This window comes from Oreochromis niloticus, linkage group LG18 (assembly GCF_001858045.2).
Source record: "Oreochromis niloticus isolate F11D_XX linkage group LG18, O_niloticus_UMD_NMBU, whole genome shotgun sequence".
Taxonomy (NCBI): domain Eukaryota; kingdom Metazoa; phylum Chordata; class Actinopteri; order Cichliformes; family Cichlidae; genus Oreochromis; species Oreochromis niloticus.
In genome coordinates, this window is record NC_031982.2 from 9866303 (window position 1) to 9893001 (window position 26699).

Below are 26699 nucleotides of genomic sequence, written 5' to 3' on the forward strand. Positions count from 1 at the left end.
TCTGATGATGAAACATTGAATTCAGACCTCAGCCAGCCATCGACACTTTATGGATTCAGTGTACACATCATGTACTGAGTGCATGAAAAGTTCAAATCATTTATGGACAGTTTGGTGTTTAAAGAACAATCAGCCCCAAAACTGTACAAAGAAAAGAAACATGTTTCATTGTTGCTCTGCAGGTTCTGGTTGAAGAGTTTCAGAAAGGTCGTGTTGTCAGTTGGGTTCTCTGAATCTTCTGCAATCATCCTGATTAAAACACAAACAAACAAACAACAGCAGAGTGAAAAACATCAAGCATATCTATTTCAAAAAAACTATATTTGTTTGAAATTAAACCAAAGAATAACACTTACATAATATTGACGTCCATGGTCATCGCAACCTAAACAAGAAGCAGTGAGTTTGTCAGTTAGAAGCTCAGATCCAGTAAACTTCATTAGTGAGGACGGATTCACTGCATTGAAAGATAAACCTACAGAGGAAAATCCTCTCTGTTCTTAAAGAGCCAGACTGCTTTTATTCCTCATGTTTTCTTTTTATTCCATATTAACATTTGTTGAAGTTACTTCATTGATATTTTTGGTGTTTTGTAACAATAACAAACTGTTTTGTGGTGATTTGGGGGCAACTGGAACAAGTGTGGAAAGAAGATGCTGCACAGTAAATCACTTTGTTCCTGTGATAAAGAGTGAATCTCCTGCTTTGTGTGATGTGCTGGGACAAAGGCAGGCAGATGAGTTTGGCTGTTGGAAGTGTAAGGACAAGAAAGACATCGTGGACAAAACAGGACACCCCCCTATAATTTAGTCACAATATTATAGTTAGTTAAATGGTCTGATTGTTCAAATATGTATTTTCTTTGATTGTTGTAAAATAATGTGTGCCCCAGTCTCCAAAAATGACATAGTGCAGGAAGGGTAGTTATTCCTCCGTTACACCACAAGAGGGAGTATCCCCTAAAACAAGCAGCTCTAGCGGGAGTAAATAAGCCCAGCCACTAACCATAAGGCAGTGCGCCTATAAGAGTTGTGTGAGAGTGCAAAAGTGTGTAACGTTGTGCTATGTCTACATATATGTTTGCAGGTAAGCAGATACAAGATGGTAAATAACTTAAAATGTATCTACAGATGAGTCCACTGGGTTGCAGAGAATGTGGGAAAGTTGGCCGTTAATCCCCATTATGTGTCATTAGTATATAAGTTATTGGTAGCGATGTGAATTAGCCGTGGCGCTAACGATTAGCAGCTAGAGATAATTCATTAGTTTGTACGGAAACCTCGTGGCGCTTTTGTGGATTTATACCTGCACCGAGCTGTAATCACAGCAGATATAGCCTGGTGGATCACACTATCTTTTGTTTATGTTTATTTCATTGTTGTACTGTAAGAAATATTAGAGATTTGAGTTTAAGGACTAACCATAAGGCAGTGCGCCTATAAGAGTTGTGTGAGAGTGCAAAAGTGTGTAACGTTGTGCTATGTCTACATATATGTTTGCAGATGTTTGCAGATACAGTAAAGGCGAACTCACAAAGCCACACTGGTTTCAATTCATTTTAATCCAAGTGTGCAACAAAATTTGGTGGCAGCGGTGGGATCAGCGGTGCTACTAAGAAGCAGTGTGAGATTACAGAGTCATGACACACAGTATGGAGTTGGAGCAACTGCAAGACCAGCTAAGTGAGAGCTTGCTGCAGTTAAGGTCGGACCAACTACAAGAAGTGTGTTTACAAGCTAAAATCTCAATCGGGAAACAGACAAAGAAGCACACGCTGATCAGAACAATAAGTGAAGCAGTTGAAACAATTATTGAAGTGGAGGAAGAGGAAGTAGCGCACACATTCCTGGACAGATTAATTAAAACTGTTAAAGAACTAAAGGGAAGAGATGACCCTGCACAGGAACGTGAAGATAGTATCAGTAGGGATTTGGTTGCATTGGCCAGTCTACAAGAACAATATGCAGCATTGCAACTAAGTTTTCAAACCTCGACAAAAAGGTTAGAGGAAGAAATGGCAAGACTGACAGACAGAATGGCCTCCCAAGAAACTAGTCAGGGTCTGGCTACTCAGTTACCTACTCTTCCATCACCGTTACCTGCTTCACCAGCAACACAGCCCCCTGAAGTGACGATACGCAGGGAATTTAGAATCAGTGGCCAAATTGGGGAACGGGGTCAGAAAGACAAACTGTCATACTCCAACCTGATTCATCAAATCGAAATGGGACTTAAAAAGAATCACAGCGAAGCTGAAATTATTGAAGCTGTTGTTAGGGCCATAAGCCCAGGCCTAAGTCTCCGTGATATGTTGGAGATTAAAACAGACCTCACCCTCATGCAGCTTCGTACCATACTGAGGGGACACTACAAGGAGGATAGCTCTACTGACCTCTATCATCGACTGATAAATATCACTCAAGGGAGTAATGAGTCCCCACAGAACTTTCTATTCAGGGCAATAGAGCTGAAGGAAAGACTCCTAGCATCATCAAGGGAGCCAGGGACAGATGAACAATACAGTGTTGAACTGATTCAGAAAAAGTTTCTGCGAGCCGTTGGCACAGGTCTGATCAGCGACAATGTGAAATACCAGATCAAACCCTTCCTGGATGATCCAGCAGTCACTGACGATGTGCTGATTGCAAAGACAAATGAAGCGGCCAGCCTTGAGTGGGAGAGGCAACAAAAATTCAGGAAGACCACCCGAGAAATGAAAGTAAGAGAGATAAAAGCAGAGGCACAGTCAGTGCAGGAGACAGCAGTTGGTGCAGTGGGTGGGCAAGACCAGCCATTCTCCACCTCGACAAAAGGTAAAGCCGCTAAAGCACCAGCAACAGTGACTTGCAAGGAAACTGAGCTGTTTGAAATCATCAATCAACTAAAAGGGGAAATAGCTGAAATAAAAGGAGCTATTCGTGAGTCGCACCGACCTTCTCCCTCACACCGCCCAAGCCTCAAACGTGGCTGCAGGGATTGTCAGGACAGCAATAGAGGAGAAAACTGCGACCACTGCTTCAAATGTGGACAAAGTGGACATTTGTCAAGGGGATGCCGCACCCAGAGAAAACTTTCAGACAGGGCAGAGCAGATTGGTATGTCAGCTAGCACGGTGAACCCACTCCCATCACCCTCTTTTCAGCCACTAAACCAAGGTGAGCAACAACAAGATGTTCACAAACTCTTGACAGACAGTATAAAACATTTGGAGACAAAATTAGCAGCCGCCACACAAGATAAGAGGAATGAAGCCGTTTCCGTCAACCTCCTCTCCCCAAGGCGAAGAGCCCAGCTCCTCAATCTTATTGGGAGGAAGCACATGATCACCTGCCTGCTTGAGGGAGTAAAAACCACAGCATTGTGGGACACAGGATCACAGGTTTGTCTCATAAATGAAAAATGGAGACAACAGAACATCCCACACCTCAAAGTTAGGAGTTTAACTGAAATCATTGGGCCTGGTATATTAGATGGGAGGGCAGTAAATCAGACACCAATCCCATTTTCTGGGTGGGTTGAAATCAAATTCGGGTTGCCCACAGAAGAGGCTGCGCAGTTAGAGCTTCTCGTGCCAGTATTAGTAGCTCAGGAAGATGGGGTGGCGGAGGAGCCAATAATTGGCTTCAACGTGATTGAACACATGCTAGAGAGGGGAATAGAGCCACCTCGTGCTGTAACAGAAGCTGTTAGCACAGCATTCTCCATTGACTGTAAGAAAGCTGAGGTCTTTATAAAGGTGATGAAGAGTGGAGACGATGGGCTAGGTGAGGGCAGAGTGAAGACTGGGAGAGAATTGATGAGCATCCCACCTGGTCAGACAAGAGTTGTCAAGTGTAGTGTGAGAGCAGGTCCACTCCCAGCAGGTCAGGATGTCCTGTTCGAGCCTAGTCCCTATCCACAGATGCCAGAAGGGTTGGAGGTGCAAGAGAGCGTTGTCCATTTACAGCAGGGCAGCTGGTCCCGTATTAGCCTCCCAGTCACTAATACCAAAGCTTATGAGATCATACTGCCTCCGAGAACTGTTTTGGGACAAACTCAGAGGGTCCGAACTATTTACCCAGCTAACACAGTGGCAGTGGAAATAGAACAGTTGGAAACAACAAGACCTACGGTAGAAACAACAGCTGCACCTCCAGCTAGCCAAATGGGGGAACAGGAAAACAGAACAACAAGCAACAGTGAAGGTGTATGGGACCCCCCAGTTCCCCTTGACCACCTCTCTCCGGCACAGCAGCTGAAGATCAGACAGCTATTAAGGGAGGAGAGTAATGCCTTTGCTCGTGATGAACAGGATGTTGGCAATATTCCCTCACTGCAGCTTAAGATCCGCCTCAGTGACCCCACACCTGTTCGCCGAACGTATACATCAGTGCCTAAGCCACTTCATAAAGAAGTGAAAGAATATCTGGAAGACTTGCTGAATAGAGGGTGGATAAAGAAATCAAAATCCTCCTACTCCAGCCCCATCGTGTGTGTGCGGAAAAAAGATGGCAGCCTCCGCTTGTGCTGTGACTATAGGGAGCTAAATATGAAGTCAATCCCTGACCGCCATCCCATACCACGCATACAAGATATGCTCAACACATTGAAAGGAAGCTCCTGGTTCTCGGTCTTAGACCAAGGGAAGGCTTATCACCAGGGCTTCCTGGAAGAGTCAAGTCGCCCTCTTACTGCATTCATCACACCATGGGGATTGTATGAATGGGTAAGAATCCCTTTTGGGTTGTCATCTGCACCGGCAGAGTTTCAGAGGTCGATGGAAGAATGCCTTGCAGGGCTGCGGGATGACATATGTCTGCCTTACTTGGATGACAACCTTGTTCATTCAAAAACATTTGAGGACCACTTAAATGATCTAAAGCAGGTCCTGCAGCGTTATCAGAGCCATGGAGTGAAATTAACACCCAGGAAATGTGAACTGTTCAAAAATCAGGTGAGATTCCTGGGGAGGTTGGTAACTCAAGATGGTCACACCATGGACCCCGCCGACATTGCTCCTGTCCAGGCCTTAAAACAAAGGAACCCACCACCATTGGGGAAGTGAGGAAGCTGTTGGGATTCATCTCATACTATCGCAACTATATTCCTAACTTTTCACGCATTGCAAAGCCACTCTATGACCTGCTCTCCTCAGAAAAGCCAGGGGAAGGGAGAGACAGGAAGTCAAAACACAACAAAAAGACAAAGAATCAAGGGGGTCAGCTACCATCCTCTCACCCAGTGGCATGGTCAGCTGAGCATCATCAGGTGGTCTGTCAGCTAGTCAATTTCCTCATTCAGCCCCCAATTTTAGGTTATCCCGACTTCGAGCAACCATTCATCTTACATTGTGACGCATCGCAGGAGGGACTTGGAGCGGTGCTTTACCAAAGACAAAATGGGAAGCTAGTGGTTATTGCATATGGGTCTAGGACCCTTACTGCCCCAGAGAAGAACTACCACCTCCATTCAGGGAAGTTGGAGTTTCTTGCCCTGAAGTGGGCCATATGTGAGAGGTTTAGAGATTATCTCTACTATTCACCACCCTTCATTGTCTACACTGACAATAACCCCCTCACATATGTGCTGACAACGGCAAAACTGAATGCAACCACACACAGATGGGTAGCTGAACTCGCTGACTTCCAGTTCTCCATCAAGTATCGACCTGGCAGAGCTAACAGAGATGCAGATGGTCTCTCACGAATGCCCTTAGATATGGAACACTACATGCAAACTTGTACAGAAGCAGTGACACCTGAGATCCTAAACAGCGTGACTCAGGCTCTGGCTGTTCAGCTGCAGGGAAGTGAACCCTGGCTCTGCCCGTTAAACATCTCAACTGTGGTAGCAGAGCAAAGTGAGGAGGTAGGGATGTCAGGTCTGGAAATCCCTAAGGCAAACCTGAGAGATGCACAAAAAGAGGATCCTGTAATCGGGGAAGTCCTTAAGTATGTCATCTCTAGTCGGTGGCCAAAGGGCAGAAAACAGGCATGCAACAAGGAGATCGCTGCCCTGGCAAGGGAAAAACAGAAACTCCACCTTGATGAGGATGGTTTACTGTACAGGAAAACACTCAGCCGAACACAGCTACTCCTGCCTAAGAAGTTCCATTCGCTCGTTTATAAAGAACTACATGAAGACATGGGTCACTTGGGGGTGGAGAGAGTTTTGGCCCTCATTCGGGATCGCTTTTACTGGCCTCACATGCAGAAGGACGTGGAGCACTACATAACACAGGTGTGTAGCTGTCTAAAAAACAAGCGTCCCAACAAGCCAACCAGAGCTCCCCTGATCAATATCACTACAACGTACCCGTTTGAGCTGGTCTCCATTGATTTTTTGCATTTGGAGAAATGTAAGGGAGGGTATGAGTATATCCTCGTGGCCATGGACCACTTTACACGATTTGCTCAGGCTTATCCCTGCAGAGATAAAAGTGCCAAAACAGCGGCAGAGAAAATATTTGGAGACTTCGTCTTGAAGTTTGGTTTTCCCACACGGCTCCATCATGACCAGGGAAGAGAATTCGAAAACAAACTCTTCGCCAAGCTGGAAGAATACAGTGGAGTCAAGGGATCCAGAACCACACCATACCACCCCCAGGGAAACGGCCAGGTAGAAAGGTTCAATAGGACACTGCTGGCCATGCTTCGGAACCTCCCAGAGGGAGCAAAAGCAGATTGGAAGGCATCCCTGGCAAAAGTGGTCCATGCATACAACTGTACGCGCAGCGAGGCCACTGGATATGCCCCTTATTTCCTCTTGTTTGGGAGGAATCCCAGACTCCCTATTGATATGATTTTTGGTCTCACAGCTAATGATCAAAGCCCTTCTCATCAAGACTATGCCGAGAAGTGGAAGATTCGCATGAAAGACGCTTACAAACTGGCCTCAGCTACAGCCTGTAAGGAGAGTCGACGAGGGAAAGTGCTCTATGACAGAAAAATACACGGTGCAGAGCTGTACCCAGGGTGCAGAGTACTGGTCCGGAATTTTGGTGAGAAGGGAGGACCAGGGAAACTGAGATCCTTCTGGGAGGACCAAGTGTTTCAGGTGACACAAAGGAAACACAAGGATAGCCCAGTATATGAGATTAAGCCAGAAAATGGCAAGGGACGTGTCAGAGTCGTCCACAGGAACCTTCTGCTGCCGTGTGACTTCTTGCCAGTCGAAAAAGTCAACTCACATGCAGAGCTGAGAAAGCAAACACAGAAAAACAACAACAAGGACAGACATGAGCGGCATGAGCACGAGCACAGTTCGGAGGATGAAGATGAATGGAGAGCAATCAGAGGACTGTCGACAGAACAAGGGGAATGTGGTAGACAGCCCTGGTGGACAGAAGCATCAGAGTACAATGCAGAGAGTGGAGCCGTCAGGAGGGAGGATCTCTGTGATGACAATGACATGGAACACCAGGAGGACTGCGGAGAAGAGAATCTGGGCTTGGACAATATAGAACACCAAAACAACCAGTATGATGAGGATACAGAGGCACAAGAGAACAATAAAGACACAGAGCAGACGCACCAGCTTGAGATGGAGTGCAGTGACCAAGAGGACACTGACCAGTCACCTGTCAGTGTGAAAAAGTATCCTTTCAGAATGAGAAAACAAAAGCTAATGTTTACTTATCACAAGTTAGGACAGCCGACATTAGCGCTTGAATAAGTACCTCAGGCACAGTCATATGTTACATACTGCAGTAAAGTAGTTATAACAGTTACATTTTCAGGTTTTCATTACTGCTTTATGAGAAGAATAGAAATGTTAATTCTGTTTTGTTAGCCATATAGAAGAGTTAGTGTAATGACCTGTTATAAGAATGGCACCCTATGTTATGTAGCGAGGTTATGTCCAGGTGAGGGCACCTTACTCAGTAAAGATGCAGATACCCGTGATATGGATGGAAAAAGCAGTGGACTGTTATCGTGCACAATAACACCTGCTGCGACATATGACAGGAAGGGGAGATACATGTCATGTGTTTCACTGTGGCTAGCAGTGATGCTGAACTCTGACTCCTAAAGAGATGTAGCCTTCTACAAGCAATGTATAGTTGCCACATAAGGACTGATATTGGTAGAATGTCGGGACGCCATTAACTTTTTGAGGGGAGAGTGTAAGGACAAGAAAGACATCGTGGACAAAACAGGACACCCCCCTATAATTTAGTCACAATATTATAGTTAGTTAAATGGTCTGATTGTTCAAATATGTATTTTCTTTGATTGTTGTAAAATAATGTGTGCCCCAGTCTCCAAAAATGACATAGTGCAGGAAGGGTAGTTATTCCTCCGTTACACCACAAGAGGGAGTATCCCCTAAAACAAGCAGCTCTAGCGGGAGTAAATAAGCCCAGCCACTAACCATAAGGCAGTGCGCCTATAAGAGTTGTGTGAGAGTGCAAAAGTGTGTAACGTTGTGCTATGTCTACATATATGTTTGCAGGTAAGCAGATACAAGATGGTAAATAACTTAAAATGTATCTACAGATGAGTCCACTGGGTTGCAGAGAATGTGGGAAAGTTGGCCGTTAATCCCCATTATGTGTCATTAGTATATAAGTTATTGGTAGCGATGTGAATTAGCCGTGGCGCTAACGATTAGCAGCTAGAGATAATTCATTAGTTTGTACGGAAACCTCGTGGCGCTTTTGTGGATTTATACCTGCACCGAGCTGTAATCACAGCAGATATAGCCTGGTGGATCACACTATCTTTTGTTTATGTTTATTTCATTGTTGTACTGTAAGAAATATTAGAGATTTGAGTTTAAGGACTAACCATAAGGCAGTGCGCCTATAAGAGTTGTGTGAGAGTGCAAAAGTGTGTAACGTTGTGCTATGTCTACATATATGTTTGCAGATGTTTGCAGATACAGTAAAGGCGAACTCACAAAGCCACACTGGTTTCAATTCATTTTAATCCAAGTGTGCAACAGAAGCTTTTAACTCTACATACTACAACATGAAGTGAATGTGTCATTCCTATAGACAAACATCAGCTGCAGCTTTTAACAAATCAGCAATATTAGGTTTTCTATTTCAATATGTTCCTGTGTGGGAAATTGTATTTATTTTTCTTTCACTATTCCTCTTGTTTGTGAATCAGATCCCAGAGAAGACATTTTCATACATGTTAGCTGCAAAAGGAATAAAGAAAATTGAAGAGTTCAAATGTAAAGAGATAAATAGTTACATTGGCTCAGAGCTATTCTTCTGTTAGTACACTGAACATAGATATATTTGTCTCTTGCAGTACAAGGAAAATCTTTTTGTTCTCCTTCCCGCATGTATTCAGATTGAGTTACTGCAAGACCATAACCAGCATATCTAGCAGGATCCACCACACAGAACGCTTCTGCAAAAACAACAACAAGTAAAAACAAACATAAGAAGAATTTTTAGGAACATTTTTAACAAACTTTTGAGTGAAAAATATTTTTTTATACCTTCACAGGTGGGTAGTTCAGACCAGCTACGATCACTGTAACAATTCACAGCCTCTGGACCAGCTAGATTGTAAAAGCCATTACACTGGTATTTCAAATACATTGGACCTTCTTCCACAATTACAGCATTTTCAATGTATGGGCGGGCTCCACACCATGGAACTAAAATAAAAGAAAGTGACTGTAACAAAATGATCATTGTGTACTCAGCTGTTTAGTTTTCCAAATCTTTGAATTCCTGTACAACTTACCCAACCAATCAAAATTAATCATTTTTGCAGTGATCAACAATTCATTCATTCATTAACGCTGGCTTCTAATTCCAATCCATCTGCCTGTTGTCATTCAAAAACCAAATTAAATATATAAACTGAATTTGATGTATATGCTGATTAAGTGGAAAAGGTTGTGAGCAACTTACCATTCATCAGCATGGGTCTACTGTCTCTGTTATTTGAGTCAGAGGTGCTAGAAGATGCTGCAGGAGACAGAGCAGATAACGTACATATACAGACAACACATCAGTCAGCTTCACTTTATAAACTTCTTTGACTTATAAATCAGTCCTGCTGCCAGCTGTACCTCCCTGATATGTCATCACAATGAATTATCCTGTCCCCTGCATCCTCTTCTGTCACAACAACCCTCTGCATCTCCTCCTCCTTCTTTTTCTCTTCTCTTCCTGCTTGGCAGCTCCATCTTCAACATCCTCTGTCCAATATCTTCACTATCCCTCCTCTGCACATGTCCAAACCATCTCAGCCTTGCATCTTTGACTTTATGTCCTAACTGAACAACCTGAGCTGATGGACTCATTTCTAATCTTCTTCCTGGTCACTCCTGATGAAAATCCACTCTGATGCCACTTCCACTTCCTGTCTTTTTATCAGTGCCACCATCTTTAAACCATACATCAGAGCTGGTTTCACAGTTCACCTCAGACAGTCATCTCCACTCACTCCACCATGCATGCACTCTTCTTCTTGTCTTGTGCACCGTCTGTTACTTTGGTTGACCCAAGGTATCTCTACTACTACTTCTACTGCTTGCATCTTCACTTTTCCACCTGCGCTATCAGTTCCTTTCTTGGCACTGTATCGTCTGCTTACTCTGGATCCACAAAGACTCAGTGTAACTCCTTCTGACCTTTTCTATACTTTTCTATCAGCACTTTCAAAGTAAACAATCTTTCTTGGCATGAAGCCGTGCTGCTGTTCACTGATAGCCACCTCTCTTTTTAACCTAGCTTCACTCTTTCCCACAGCTTCGTGGTTTGGCTCATCAGCTTTATACCTCTATACTTTCTGCACATCACCCTTGTCACTGAAAATTAGTACCAATACACTGTTTCAGATTTTACAGAGTCTCATTCCTTCCCTGAACTCTGCACATCATTCTTTATTCCGAAGCTTCCCCCATTCAGTTCTTGCTTCTTTCTTCACTCTCTTGCTCTTCTTGATTTCCAGAGTTATTTTAGATTTTCAGACTGCACCTGCAAATTCCACCTGTGTGCACCTTCATCCACTTTTATGTCACCCTGTGTTCCTCCGTCTTCCTCAAATGTGTTCACCACAGCCATTTCCATCTTTGTCTCAAAATCTACTACCATCTGTCCTTCAGTATTGTTCTCTTTAACAACATAGCTATCAGCACCTCCTCATCCCACCTTTGTTTCCTATACTCCTCCTTCCAAAGGACACTTTCTACCACTTCATTCCTCTGACATCAAATTTGTGAAAATATGCACCGATGACCCTGTCTGACACTCTCTTCACCTCCACAACACTATACACATGCGCTTGCTTTAAGGTTATTCCTATTCTGTTTCTCTCCCAGGCTACTGCATGGTTTGAGTCCACCCCCAATTTTCATTTGTATTTCTTTTGTGGCTCACTAAATGATGTTGTTCTATAACCAACGATTTGCAAGTCTTGTTTGTCAGTCAAAATAAAGAAAGATGTGTGAATGAGTGTTTTCAAAACATTGCTATAAGGTATATATATCTATATTTTATAAAGAGAATAAATACATGGTTTAATCCTTCCTCTGCCTGCAGGTTGAGAGGAGTTATTGTTACAAACTTGTCAATAGTGGTGCTTAAATGCTCTTGTGTGAAGATCAAGTCACACCATTGATCTGTACTACATGGCTATTGTATTATTATAACATTATGTTATAGTGTGTCAAGAATTTTAATTCATGTCCACTTACTGCAGGTCGGGCCTTGTGTCCAGCTTCCTTGTGTACAAACAGATTTTTTGTTGTGTGCTCCCTCTGCAGTGTATCCGTCTTCACACTCATACTGCACTTCTGAACCTGCAGCAAACACTTCCTGGTATCCATGAATGATGACTGCATGGGGGATTTTAGGAGGTGCACTGCATGCACTCATACTTCCTGTAAAAGTAAAAAGTCTTGAATAGAAGCAGAAAGTGTTGAACAGCTAACTGGAGTCAAACATGTAGCAGACTTACTCTCACAGACTGGTGCAGAGGACCATTTTCCATTTCCACAGATAGTGGTGTTCATCTGGTTTTGGTGCTCAAATCCTCCATCACATGTTATCCTTAGTCTACTTCCATCCTCATACCAGCCGTTTGAGTTTTCAGGGTACTTTCCATTGGGAATAGTTGGTGGAAGGCAGCTGCTTTCATCTGAGGAAGAACAGACCAGAGTCACCATCAGCACTTTGAGATTTTACAGAGTAACTTTTACATTCATAATTAAAACTTTCCGATTGCGAACAGCAACATGCCGCATTAAACGTTGTGAATAGTTATTTCAAGGAGTTACTGTAAGAGAGGTTTTTTTGTTTTGTTTTTTTCCTTGTAGGAGACTGAAATTCCCGATTTGTAATTCTTTAAAAATACAATAATATAATTTTTTTACACTTGGCACAAAAACATTAAATTAAACTTCACCATCCTGCAATTATATTTTATTGCTTTTTATATTTATTTACTGAAATAATCAGATTCCATTGTTCTTTTTCTCAGATGAGTCTATTTTTTTAGGACATTGTGGAGGAGGAAGTATTATGTTTTGTCATTTTGATTTATTATTTTATTTTCACTTCAGATTGTTGAGTTGGGTCTATAGTTTGGGGGCTTTTGGGTGTTTTTGTATTCTTATACTGAAGTCTTCAGTGGGTGAGAAGCTGACTGCAGGCTGACAGGAAATGCGTCTGCAAGCCATGCTTTTGCAGAAGTGAAACTGTTCAGAGAGCAGATGCACACTCTGTGCACCCACAGACAGACGAGATATACACACACACTTAGTTAGAGGGATCACTGATAGGGGAAAGTTCAAATTGTTTTGCTTGGGGTTGCTTTTAGACTATATTAGGAGGAGCAAACATATTGGCAGATCTGAGAAGGAAAACCTGTGTTATGAAAATGATTTTAATCTGTTATACATGATTGCATTTGAGCTTATTAAAGAGCTGTGGCTCTTGGTCAAGTGAAGGTCAGAAACTCTTGGCGGGCGTTATGATCAGCCAATACACGGTGAGGAGAACAGGAGCTCTGAAAGGAATTGCAACACACCTGCTTACATGACATATGCCTGGAGTTATATCCTTATATCCTCATATCCTTTAGAGCTAAGAGTTAAGTTTGTATCATTCAGCACTTATATCCTTTTGAGTAAGTCTTAAGTTTCATTTATGTTCAGTTTGAGTAAGTTTCCTTCATGGTTTGAGTATCATCATTTGAGTGTGACATTTAGAAGTCACACATAGTTCAGCTGTGCACGAGCACAGGCCTTATGTCTGGCTAGGACGAGGGTTGTGAGGTGAGCCGGAGTGCAGGAGAGGTCATGACACATACATAGCATATACTCCAGACACACACATACACACCATAATAGATCTATTTTGGTAAGTAAGAAGTGAAGATGGGTTTTTGCTGCAATTGCAGAATTGTGCCGAAGTACTTAGAGGAAGTGCACCAGATCTCCCACAGGGAAGCGACAGCGAAGACGAGCTGAGGGGAAGCACCGACCCGAAGACAATGTTCTTTAAAACTATGTTAAAGGTTGTTGACAGAACATTTGTGGTTTTGAGTTGACGTATGCTGTATTAAATCTGCCTAGCAACAGAAAAGTGGGCGGTACAATTCTCACCTCTATAAAGTCTTTGTTTTGACTTTTTGTAAGACAGTTCAATACTGATTGGGTTGTTGAACTCACACATGTGTTCATTAAAATGCCGTCTAACTGCACCACCCGGCTGGATCTGTGGTTATTTATGGATTCCTCTCTCAACATTGAACCCTAACAACATCTAAACTAATTACATCATTTTTTAAAAACATAATTTATATTGAAGCTTTTAAAGCACATTCACCATTCCCAGTACTGACCTACCTATACATTGTGGTTCATGCGACCATTTCCCACGTTCACAGGTACTGGTTGCCCACCAACCCTCCACTACAGGTTTATATCCGTTATCACAGGAATAAGTGATCGTCGTTCTGTCAGAGTAAGTCTCTTGTCTGGGGAGAAAGTTACCATGAACAAGTCTGGGAGGATCACAACCCTGTGCTGAAACACAATAATTTTTTTTTTTTAAATCTCACGTAAGTCTCACATTTACAAACTAAAATAGTTTCTATGTGCAGCAGAATTGAATCTTCTTACCTTGAAACAATCCAGGAAACAAAACGAGGACAAGTCCAAGAGTCCTGAGACACACTTTGCAGAAATGAAAGCACGATCTGAAGGCAGAGTAAAGAGCCGTGTTCTGCTGGACGAGTTAATAATTGTTGGGCATTTCCCCCAAAGAACTAAGAAGTCAGGACACAGTAAACATTGCGCTGAGTAACTCTGGCTCTGGTCCATATTTCTTAGACATATGTTGTATAAATAAACTATTGCTGTCAATAGATAAAAAAAAAACAATCTAATTAATCCCACAATTTTCTGTAATTAATCACAATTACTTGATCAATAGCCTGGCCACAATTACATTTTCTTCAACTTTATATTAAATCTTTAATGAAGTAAATGGAGAATAAATGCAAAGAACGTACGCTTAAATTCAAAGAGAATTTGTATAGTTTTCTTCAATCTTTTAGTACAGGTTCTCTCCTGTGAAATACAACTTAAAAAAAGAACTATATATTAATAGGTAAGTATACACTAATATATAATATGTATTAGTGCTGTCAAACAAATGTTTAATCAGATTCAGGTGCTGATAGGACGAGACAGACGTCTCTCGCAGAGTCCTTTAGTGCTGCAGGCAGGCAACATGTTCAAATAGCGCACAACATCAGGTCTTTTATTTCTATATGATAATTCTGCATCATTTAGCAATAAGAACAAGTAGTCTGATGTCCTGTAATCATTATGAAGTTCTGTTATTATATTATTATTGAAATTACGTAACAGAATTATATATTGTATTATGAAATACAATGAAACATTAAGTTCTTGTACACAGTATCGGTATAAGATCAGTATCGTAGATACCACCCTGAATTTGACTTCATATTGGATGAGAAAGGAAATCAGTGGTATCGCACCTCACTACTGCCCGTCACTACCAGATCAACTGCCCATTTGTGCATGTGCGAAGGTAACTCTGCTTGGACAAACTGCCCGAAAGGCATTGAGAGAAACATTTCAGGAATTTTGAGTCATTCTGCACTCCAGATGCATTAAAAATTGTGTTGACCGTGATCGCAGATTAATTTGCGTTAACGCGTTAATTTTGACAGGACTAAAATAAACACAAATGAAAGCACAAAGACTCATATTTTTTTACTCCTGTTGTCTCATTTACTATGAATATTTAATCCTTCTCACCTTGAAACGCAGTCATCGTCTAGAAAACACTTCAGTATTTCACTTTTATATGACAGGAAAAGTCCACGTTTATTCATTTGATCCTGAATTTCTCAGCAAGTGTTTTGGATAAATTCTATGAGTTTGTTTACAGATCCCAGATTTCAAAGAGACTTCCCGGATTGCTGTAATCAGAGGTCACCATTATGAAACATCAAACATGTAGAAGCACAGGTTTTCAGTTTAATATGTGTTTGATATAAACTCAGAGTTTCTCTGATTGTCAGCTGGATCTCTACAAGCTCTGCGTTTGTTAAGGAACAGATATTAGGGAAAATGAGGGAAAATATAAGAACGCACAGTTAGATTCTCCTTTACTTGAGTTCACAGCATCCCAACAGGTTTGGCGTGGCTGCCTAGCAACAAAAAATGTTTCCAGCTGTATAGTAAGAACATTTGTTTTTACCAAATTCATGTGAGGCAGAAGGATTTGGCAAAATCTGTGTTTTTCCCATCTTTTAGAAAGAAGACTTTAAGGTGTGCCAAACTGAACATTTATAAAATCATTATACCAGAGTAACTGGGCGATCGTGGCTCAAGAGTTGGGAGTTTGCCTTGTAATCGGAAGGTTGCCGGTTCGAGCCCCGGCTCGGACAGTCTCGGTCGTTGTGTCCTTGGGCAAAACACTTCACCTGTTGCCTACTGGTGGTGGTCAGAGGGCCCGGTGGCGCCAGTGTCCGGCAGCCTTGCCTCTGTCAGTGCGCCCCAGGGTGGCTGTGGATGACTGGATGTGTAAAGCGCTTTGGGGTCCTTAGGGACTAGTAAAGCACTATACAAATACACGCCATTTAACTGGAACATGGCTGGAAATGTTTTCATCACAGGGCAACTTAAAAGGAGCACTTGATGATTCACACTGGAGAGAAACCTGACCTCTGTGGTATCTGTGGCCAAAGTTTCCATAGTGACAGCTGCTACAGGTGGGTCCAGTGACTTTTGCAGAGGCTTGATGATGACAAAAGTTTCAAACTCTCAATTATTAACATGCCTTTGTTATAGTTATAGTTCTCTATATTGGCTAAACTGTTCCTTGAACAGGCTTCACCTCAGAGTCCACCATGATGAGTGTGATGTTTGTGGGAAAACCTTCATACGCCACGATCACCTGACCAAACATCAGAAAATGCACTCTGGTGAGCATGGAAGGGACAGCAGTGCTATTCTCTAGTTTAACTTGTTACTTTTGTGGCTTTGCCTCCACACAGAGTCACATGATACAGTGTAAAACTTAAAATCAGTATTTATTTTCCTATTACAGGTGAGAAAGTTACACCAGTGTGAGGAGTGCTTCAGACGCCATGATCACCTGACAGTCCACTACAGAAGTGTTCATCTGGGAGAGAAAGTCTGGCAGAAGTATGTTATACAAACCACGGGCTTGTTCTCTAGTGCAGTGGTGTTGTTGTTGTCACCTGCTTCTCTCTGCATCTCTTTCCAGATTAGCCTGTGTTGGCAAGTGTTGTTTTCTTTTTTTGTCTGCATTAATAAAGACTGCAGAAAGTTGCTGTGCGTCAGTGTGAGGTCTGCATGAAAGAATTTAAAGTCAAGTCAAGTCTAGAAATGCACTTCAGGACTCACTCAGGTAAGGAAGCAAAGGAAATAGTGTAAAGTGTCAAACTGTCAGATATGTGTGGGCTCGTCTGGTTGTGCACGATGGGGAAGTAAACACATGGCATCGTTATGAAGCTTATGAATAAGCTGAATAAGGAAAATGTATTAATGAGTGATCTATCTGCTTCTGTGGGTGTTAGGCTGCTTTTATGAAATTTGTTGGTCGCACATATCTGGAAAGTATTCATAGTATTTCACATGATGGCCTTAGTGATAGTGTGACAGCAACTTCAGGAAGAAGGAACATGAGAAGCTGGAGAAATACCAAGGGCTCAGAGAAGAGCTTGAGAAGATGTGGAAGGTGAAGGTGGTCCCAGTGGTAATCGGAGCACTAGGTGTGATGGCTCCAGCAGATCCCAGGAACAACATCCGAGATCTTTGTCCAGAAGAGCGCAGTCCTAGGAACAGTTTAGGTACTGCGCAGGACCCTTAAGCTCCCAGGCCTCTGGTAGAAGACCCGAGCTTGAAGGATAGACCGCCCGCAGGGCGAGAGGTGAATTTTTTAAATTTATATTAAATTATTTAACTTTGGTTGGAACTGTTTGACAATTCGATATTTTAAATAATGTTCACATTTGGAAAAAGTGATAAAGTTTTTCTCAAACTTTTTGCCATGATCAATAAATCAAAACTGCAAAAGCAAACAAACAAACAAACAAACAAAAAGAAATGTGTGAGTTTGTAGGTGTGTGACTGTCTGGAGGCTCCAGAAAAGAAACCACATGTGAGAACTTTCAGCAACTTGTCACCCTGAACAGGACAGCTAGCTTTAAATCAGTGCTCTTCAGATACTAAACAATGAAACACACAAAGCAGGAGCAGTTTTGATGGTAAAATCTGAGACTTTATTCAGTTTGGTGGTGTTTGTGTCTCAAATAAGAGCACACAAACCATTTTCTCTTAAATGTTTGAAGATGAAAATGAGAAGCTAACACAGGATGTGACGATGTGATCAAATATCAGGTGTCTCCTTTAAAAGCTCCAAAGTGGTGAGCAAATCCTCAGCTACAGGTTTAGTCACACAATAGACTTGCCTGGTTAGAAGAACAGATGCTTTATGAATAAATTACAAATATAATACATTTTTTAAAAATGTAAAAACCAAAGGAAAAAAATAAAGTGTGAAAACTAAGTATAAAAATCAAGTTGTGATTCTTCATTTGAAACACCTTCAAATGACAGATGAGAGCAATAAGGATACACAGCATTTCTTTTAAAGAGGAACACTCACCGCTGCATGCTCCACCCTGCTACAACCTGTAAACAGTGATGCAGAAGCTCAGTGTGAACACTTCAGTCACTTAACATTTGCAGATGAGACGTGTTCAGTTTTCTACATGTCCACAAGCTGCTGCCAGTTTTTATCAGGTTTAATATTTTTATTTTTTTTTACTTTTGGAATATTTTTGGATCTCAGTGAATTTAGAATCTGGTCCATCTTTCAGTGTCAGAGCTTATGAAAATGTTTTTCGGGACTGTGTTCACTCTTACAGCTCTGAGCACAGCAGGAAAAAGGGGTAAAGACACGAATGTCCATCTGGGTGTCTTGTTTCCCACCTGATGATGGTTTAATATTTTGTTGAATCGACTTTACTGGGATACTGTTTAAATCACTGCATGAGTCAGAAGTTTCTATAGAAGTGGATATGTTTGTTTACTAAATCGTCCACTGTGTTTACACGAGGCACAAAGTAAACAACATATTTCTCAGCCTCATTAAAGGTGATCACACAGTAAACTCTGTTTAAAGCGTTCTGCATGTTTTAAAGAAATACATATTCATCGGGTCTATAAGATCTATTGAAATTGCCAAGTGGAAATGCTAAGAATAACTTCAGGTTTAAATCATCACAGGCATTAGTGCAGGGAAAGGGAAGCTGTCAGGGCTGCAGCATACACTACAAGGTGTGACAGGTGCCTGTGCAGTACTTCTGGTGACAACTAATGAAGGTAGAAACAACGAATCAGTGAATCAGCAGAGTTGCTGTAGTTTTTTCTGTGTGTGTCTAAAGGAGTTTAAAGTTGTAAAAGGTTGGTTGGATTTGATGACACTGAGAGACACTAAGTGCTCAGATCTTTTAAATGTAGTTGTTATTAAAATGATTCATGTTCAGTTGTTTTATTTATTAAAATGTTTTCTTTCTTATAAGTAATATAAACGTGTTAACATGTAGGCAACATAGTGCTGAAAACTCTTTTCTGACTGACACGTTCAAACATAAAGAGTTTACAGTAATACTTACATTTAGTTGCCTCCACTCTTCCATTGATGCACCGAACCTTAGAATAATGTTCCAACGAGAATCTGCTCGGTTTCACACAGTCCACTCTCTTTTCCTCACCATTTTCTATGTACACAGTTCCCACAGATATGTATTCAGGATTGTCATCGGTGTTGACAGCACAGAAGTAAGCTGGACACAAGAAACAACCATCAAATTAAACTCAACAGCAATAAATCAGAACTTCTCCTGGTCGGCACTAAACTATCGCTATCCAGAATTAACGATTTTTCTCTCACTATCAATAATTCGTTGGTTCCTATCTCTCCCTCTGTGAAAAGCTTGGGTGTCATTCTCGACAGCACATTATCCTTTAATTCACATATCAATAATGTCACATGTGCAGCATATTTTCAACTCCGTAACATCAATCGCCTCCGCCTTTTCCTCACTCCTCATGCCACTGCCGTTCTCGTCCATAATCTTGTTATCGAATTGATTACTGTAATTCACTATTATTTGGCCTGACACAAAAATCCATTAACAAGCTCCAACGTGTCCAGAACTCTGCTGCCCGTATTATTACTAGGACTTCCTCTACCCACCACATCTCCCCAATCCTGAAGCAGCTTCACCGGCTCCCGGTTAAATTTTGCATTCATTTTAAAATAATACATTTAAGGCTATTCATTCTCTCTCTCCACCATACCTTTCTGATTTAGTACAGATGAACTTTCCATCCCGGTGCCTCAGATCTTCATCTTCTCTTTCTCTCTCTGTTCCTTCCGCTCGTCTGATTACAATGGGGGGCAGGGCTTTTAGTTGCTCTGCCCCTCGACTTTGGAATTCCTTACCCCCTGACCTCAGAAACATTACTTCATTCCCTCTTTTTAAGTCCACCCTCAAAACTCACCTGTTTAAAATTGCTTATGTCTAAACCTCTGCATCCTTTTAACTTTTATCTGTTACTCTTATTATTGTGTATATTGTGTATTTGTTGTACAGTGTCCTTGGGTGCTCTGAAAGGCGCTATTTTTAAATAAAATTTATTATTATTATTATTATTATTATTATAACGTGCCCACCCCCAAGGCCCTATATGTATGTGTTATGAGAGCATGAGTAATGTGGATGTCTAGCTGAGGATGGGGAGGGAAGAAAGGGAGGGGCAAGCGGCCCTCCCTGGGGCAAGCTCCCCCGCTGACCCCAGTAGGTACCCCCACACTCTGGAACCCACCAGGGAAAGGGGGCCCAGGCCCATCCGGACCGGGGCCCACAACAGCAGCACCGCCCCACAGACTCCGGGGCAGCCCACCCGACCCCACCGCAGAGAAAACTGCACCCACCCCATCATCCAGTCATCTCCCAGACTACACAAGACAATAGACACCCAGGTTGAGTTCATTCTCCACCTCTCCTATATCTCTCCCCCACCTGCAGAGTGAGCTCCTGTAGAGAGGAGACCTCCTACAAAGATGTAACAGCCTCTCCACCAGTTAGAGAGCCCTCCAGTTGGGCTGATGCACCAGAGGTCCCCTGCACCGAGGCTGAGCCCCCATGCACCCACCCACCCACAACCCTGGCGACACAACAACCAGGATCCAAGCCCCCAAGGCCCAGCCAGAGCCCCAGCCCCGGGGGTGGAGCACCTCCAGACCCCCAAGCCTCCACGCAGGTCCCGGACCCACCCAGGGGCAGCCAGGCTACCAGGCCAGTAACCAGCCAGCACAGACCCTCCCCCATCTCCGCTTTACGCAGCCACAAGGAAGACACCATCTAAGAGCCACCAGAGCCCCTAACCAGGTCATGGCTGTGAGAAGTTTTTAAAAAAACTCAGAATATGTCAACGTTTTCTCTTTCAGTCTTTCAAAAAATTATGATAGTTTTCAATGAAATTATTGTTTTTTTAATGTTTTAGGTTTATATTTATATATTTACTTTTTAAAACTTTGATTACTAGCAGCAGAACAGGATGTAAACATGACACATTCTGCATCTGCAGACTACAGAGTTCAAATGTTTATTATTTTTCTGAACACTTGATGATTCCCACCAATCATATTCATGCACTGCTGCATTTACTTCCTGGATTATGTTCTATATTCCTTCAAGTGTCATGTGATCAGTTGTTTTTAAACTTACTGTGGATTATTGCCAATTAATAAAAAGTAAATACATAAATGCAGATCTCATTAAACAGTCAGCTTACTGCATGTTGGCACTGGTGTCCAGTTTCCCTGTATACAAACAGATTTCTCGGTGTGTGCAGTGTATCCGTCTTCACACTCATACTGCACTTCTGAACCTGCAGCAAACACTTCCTGGTATCCATGAATGATGACTGCATGGGGGATTTTAGGAGGTGCACTGCATGCACTCATACTTCCTGTAAAAATAAAAAGTCATGAATAGAAGCAGGAACAAAGTGTTGAACAGCTAACTGGAGTCAAACATGTAGCAGACTTACTCTCACAGACTGGTGCAGAGGACCATTTTCCATTTCCACAGGTAGTGGTGGTGATCTGGTTTTGGTGCTCAAATCCTCCATCACATGTTATCCTTAGTCTACTTCCATCCTCATACCAGCCGTTTGAGTTTTCAGGGTACTTTCCATTGGGAATAGTTGGTGGAAGGCAGCTGCTTTCATCTGAGGAAGAACAGACCAGAGTCACCATCAGCACTTTGAGATTTTACAGAGTAACTTTTACATTCATAATTAAAACTTTCTGATTGTGAACAGCAACATGCCGCATTAAACGTTGTGAATAGTTATTTCAATTTTTTTTACACTTGGCACAAAAACGTTAAATTAAACTTCACGATTCTGCAATTAGATTTTATTGCTTTTTATATTTATTTACGGAAATAATTAGATTCCATTGTTCTTTTTCTCAGATGAGTCTATTTATTAGCGAATCTAAACTAATTACATCATTTTTTAAAAACATAATTTATACTGAAGCTTTTAAAGCTCATTCACCATTCCCAGTACTGACCTACCTATACATTGTGGTTCATGCGACCATTTCCCATGTTCACAGGTACTGGTTGCCCACCAACCCTCCACTACAGGTTTATATCCGTTATCACAGGAATAAGTGATCTTGGTTCTGTCAGAGTAAGTCTCTTGTCTGGGGAGAAAGTTACCATGAACCAGTCTGGGACGATCACAACCCTGTGCTGAAACACAATAAAAAAAAATTTTAAATCCCACATTAGTCTCACATTTACAAACTAAAATTGTTTCTATGTGTAACAGAATTGAATCTTCTTACCTTGAAACAATCCAGGAAACAAAACGAGGACAAATCCAAGAGTCCTGAGACACATTTTGCAGGAATGAAAGCACGATCTGAAGGCAGAGTAAAGAGCCGTGTTCTGCTGGACGAGTTAATAATTGTTGGGCATTTCCCCCAAAGAACTAAGAAGTCAGGACACAGTAAACATTGCGCTGAGTAACTCTGGCTCTGGTCCATATTTCTTAGACATATGTTGTATAAATAAACTATTGCTGTCAATAGATTAAAAAAAACTTAATTAATCCCACAATTTTCTGTAATTAATCACGATTAATCGCAATTACTTGATCAATAGCCTGGCCACAATTACATTTTCTTCAACTTTATATTTAATCTTGTAACTAAAATGATAAATAAACTAAATAAACTAAAATGTATGCAGTATAATGAAGTAAAGTATAAATAAACACAAAGAACGTACGCTTAAATTCAAAGAGAATTTGTATAGTTTTCTTCAATCTTTTAGCACAGGTTCTCTCCTGTGAACTTTAAAAAAAAACAAACTACAGGGAGTGCAGAATTATTAGGCAAATGAGTATTTTGTCCACATCATCCTCTTCATGCATGTTGTCTTACTCCAAGCTGTATAGGCTCGAAAGCCTACTACCAATTAAGCATATTAGGTGATGTGCATCTCTGTAATGAGAAGGGGTGTGGTCTAATGACAGCAACACCCTATATCAGGTGTGCATAATTATTAGGCAACTTCCTTTCCTTTGGCAAAATGGGTCAAAAGAAGGACTTGACAGGCTCAGAAAAGTCAAAAATAGTGAGATATCTTGCAGAGGGATGCAGCAGTCTTAAAATTGCAAAGCTTCTGAAGCGTGATCATCGAACAATCAAGCGTTTCATTCAAAATAGTCAACAGGGTCGCAAGAAGCGTGTGGAAAAACCAAGGCGCAAAATAACTGCCCATGAACTGAGAAAAGTCAAGCGTGCAGCTGCCAAGATGCCACTTGCCACCAGTTTGGCCATATTTCAGAGCTGCAACATCACTGGAGTGCCCAAAAGCACAAGGTGTGCAATACTCAGAGACATGGCCAAGGTAAGAAAGGCTGAAAGACGACCACCACTGAACAAGACACACAAGCTGAAACGTCAAGACTGGGCCAAGAAATATCTCAAGACTGATTTTTCTAAGGTTTTATGGACTGATGAAATGAGAGTGAGTCTTGATGGGCCAGATGGATGGGCCCGTGGCTGGATTGGTAAAGGGCAGAGAGCTCCAGTCCGACTCAGACGCCAGCAAGGTGGAGGTGGAGTACTGGTTTGGGCTGGTATCATCAAAGATGAGCTTGTGGGGCCTTTTCGGGTTGAGGATGAAGTCAAGCTCAACTCCCAGTCCTACTGCCAGTTTCTGGAAGACACCTTCTTCAAGCAGTGGTACAGGAAGAAGTCTGCATCCTTCAAGAAAAACATGATTTTCATGCAGGACAATGCTCCATCACACGCGTCCAAGTACTCCACAGCGTGGCTGGCAAGAAAGGGTATAAAAGAAGAAAAACTAATGACACGGCCTCCTTGTTCACCTGATCTGAACCCCATTGAGAACCTGTGGTCCATCATCAAATGTGAGATTTACAAGGAGGGAAAACAGTACACCTCTCTGAACAGTGTCTGGGAGGCTGTGGTTGCTGCTGCACGCAATGTTGATGGTGAACAGATCAAAACACTGACAGAATCCATGGATGGCAGGCTTTTGAGTGTCCTTGCAAAGAAAGGTGGCTATATTGGTCGCTGATTTGTTTTTGTTTTGTTTTTGAATGTCAGAAATGTATATTTGTGAATGTGGAGATGTTATATTGGTTTCACTGGTAAAAATAAATAATTGAAATGGGTATATATTTGTTTTTTTGTTAAGTTGCCTAATAATTATGCACAGTAATAGTCACCTGCACACACAGATATCCCCCTAAAATAGCTCAAACTAAAAACAAACTAAAAACTACTTCCAAAAACATTCAGCTTTGATATTAATGAGTTTTTTGGGTTCATTGAGAACATGGTTGTTGTTCAATAATAAAATTATTCCTCAAAAATACAACTTGCCTAATAATTCTGCACTCCCTGTGTGTGTGTGTGTGTGTGTGTGTGTGTGTGTGTGTGTGTGTGTGTGTGTATATATGTATATATATATACACACACATATATATTTAAGCTTTTAAGCACATTCCCCATTCCCACTGTATACATATATATGTAACACTTACCTATGCATTGTGGTTCATGCGACATCTTCAAGTACCTGCGAACATTTCCCACGTTCACAGGTACTGGTTGCCCACCAACCCTCTACTACAGGTTTATATCCGTTATCACAGGAATAAGTGATCGTGGTTCTGTCAAAGTAAATCTCTTGTTTGGGGACAAAATAACCATGAACCAGTCTGGGAGCATCACACCGCTGTTCCGAAATACAATAAAAACAAAGAAACAACCAAACCCCATAAAAATGCACATTAGATATGTAACCAACAACTTCAAATAAATACATAAATAAATCTCCTCACCGAGTAGAACCTTGTTCTTCTGAACCAGTTAATAATTAGTCATCAAAGCTGAAAAGTTGAGAAACAGTAAACCTTACACTGAGTGATTCTGGCTGTTGTTAAACACAATTCACAAATAGACACTGCGTGCACATTTTATAAATGTAAATAGTGGAAATTAGAGTCCTTAAATGTGCACACACACACATTTTGTACTGTCAATAGAAAATTGTATTTTTTTAGGGTATTGTATTTTTTAGTCAGTATAAGCTTTTAATGATATAAGTTTGCTTGTGATAGAATGCTGCATGATGATCATTTCCTTGCTTAGAGCTGGTTGTTCTTTTCATTGTTCAGGACTTATTGTTCTTTATAAAACATGTTCTGATATTTGTATCTGAGTCTTCTCACAGCGATAGTAAGAAGACAAACAAGCAGTTCTGACCTCGAACACACACACACACACACACACACACACACACACACACTCACACACACACAATCACATACGCACATGCTCACGTCAAATGTATTCATTTTTCTTGTGTATAAATAAAGACAAGTGCAAGAGCAGAGCGTGCATCGCAGGGCCCCCACTCTGGTGTGAGCGTTCTGTGATCGCCCTTGTATACATGTAAATGCTGCAGCGTCTGTGTGTGTTTCTCCTCTTAGACTCTTAGCTGAAGAAGTGTCTTTAGAATAAATCTCTTGACATGTACAGCTGTTGTTTCATTTACTGTGAACTTTAAATTTCTCTCACTTTGAAACATAGTGAACGTCAAGAAAACACCGCTCAGTTGCAACTGCTTGTAATTATTTCTTTCCTCCTGCATTTGTCAGATAATGTTTTGTACAAAAATCTATGAGGTTATTTACAGTCCAGGTTTCCAACTGACTTCCCGGACAGCCGTAATCAGAGTTCAACATTGTGAAACCTCAAACAGCAGTCACGTCAAAGCACAGACGTTCAGCAAAACCATGTATTTATTCTCTTTATAAAATATAGATATACCTTATAGCAATGTTTTGAAAACACTCATTCACACATCTTTCTTTATTTTGACTGACAAACAAGACTTGCAAATCGTTGGTTATAGAACAACATCATTTAGTGAGCCACAAAAGAAATACAAATGAAAATTGGGGGTGGACTCAAACCATGCAGTAGCCTGGGAGAGAAACAGAATAGGGATAACCTTAAAGCAAGCGCATGTGTATAGTGTTGTGGAGGTGAAGAGAGTGTCAGACAGGGTCATCGGTGCATATTTTCACAAATTTGATGTCAGAGGAATGAAGTGGTAGAAAGTGTCCTTTGGAAGGAGGAGTATAGGAAACAAAGGTGGGATGAGGAGGTGCTGATAGCTATGTTGTTAAAGAGAACAATACTGAAGGACAGATGGTAGTAGATTTTGAGACAAAGATGGAAATGGCTGTGGTGAACACATTTGAGGAAGACGGAGGAACACAGGGTGACATAAAAGTGGATGAAGGTGCACACAGGTGGAATTTGCAGGTGCAGTCTGAAAATCTAAAATAACTCTGGAAATCAAGAAGAGCAAGAGAGTGAAGAAAGACGCAAGAACTGAATGGGGGAAGCTTCAGAATGAAGAATGATGTGCAGAGTTCAGGGAAGAAATGAGACTCTGTAAAATCAGAAACAGTGTATTGGTACTAATTTTCAGTGACAAGGGTGATGTGCAGAAAGTATAGAGGTATAAAGCTGATGAGCCAAACCACGAAGCTGTGGGAAAGAGTGAAGCTAGGTTAAAAAGAGAGGTGGCTGTCAGTGAACA

The 26699-nt window shown here is 41.5% G+C and overlaps 1 protein-coding gene and 1 long non-coding RNA gene across 5 annotated transcripts; one reads left to right on the top strand and one right to left on the bottom strand.

The window, feature by feature from the left end:
* LOC106097900 (complement factor H-related protein 1) lies at window positions 1-24819 on the bottom strand. 4 transcript variants are annotated; one of them, XM_019348203.2, is made up of 10 exons: window positions 24628-24819; window positions 22394-22539; window positions 13801-13980; window positions 11910-12089; window positions 11647-11832; window positions 9857-9913; window positions 9436-9597; window positions 9183-9344; window positions 357-385; window positions 1-249 (listed from the first exon to the last, which is right to left on the bottom strand). In XM_019348203.2, the coding sequence occupies exons 2-10, from the start codon at window positions 22446-22448 to the stop codon at window positions 217-219; spliced, it is 1044 nt and encodes a 347-aa protein (XP_019203748.1). In that variant the 5' UTR covers window positions 22449-22539; window positions 24628-24819; the 3' UTR covers window positions 1-216. The 4 variants fall into 4 exon arrangements, with proteins under 4 accessions (XP_019203748.1, XP_025756200.1, XP_019203749.1 ...); XM_025900415.1 differs by lacking the exon at window positions 9436-9597 and having other exon boundaries at window positions 24628-24816; XM_019348204.2 differs by lacking the exons at window positions 1-249; window positions 357-385; window positions 9183-9344; ... (4 more) ...; window positions 13801-13980; window positions 24628-24819 and adding exons at window positions 17716-17930; window positions 18128-18153; window positions 19140-19310; ... (1 more) ...; window positions 21586-21765; window positions 22119-22298.
* Window positions 7307-8887, top strand: LOC112842893 (uncharacterized). The gene is made up of 2 exons (XR_003214939.1): window positions 7307-7574; window positions 7874-8887. It is a non-coding gene; the product is annotated as an uncharacterized LOC112842893 (long non-coding RNA).
* Window positions 24820-26699: the final 1880 nt, after the last annotated feature.

Bases quoted from the DNA above. Each gene is read 5' to 3' on its own strand.
- LOC106097900 (XM_019348203.2), bottom strand. From the start codon at position 22,448: ATGTGTCTCAGGACTCTTGGATTTGTCCTCGTTTTGTTTCCTGGATTG. The intron at 12,090-13,800 runs GTAGGTCAGTAC...GTTCTTCCTCAG, and splicing joins GCATGAACCACAATGTATAG to ATGAAAGCAGCTGCCTTCCA. The intron at 11,833-11,909 runs GTAAGTCTGCTA...TTACTTTTACAG, and splicing joins CTCTGCACCAGTCTGTGAGA to GAAGTATGAGTGCATGCAGT.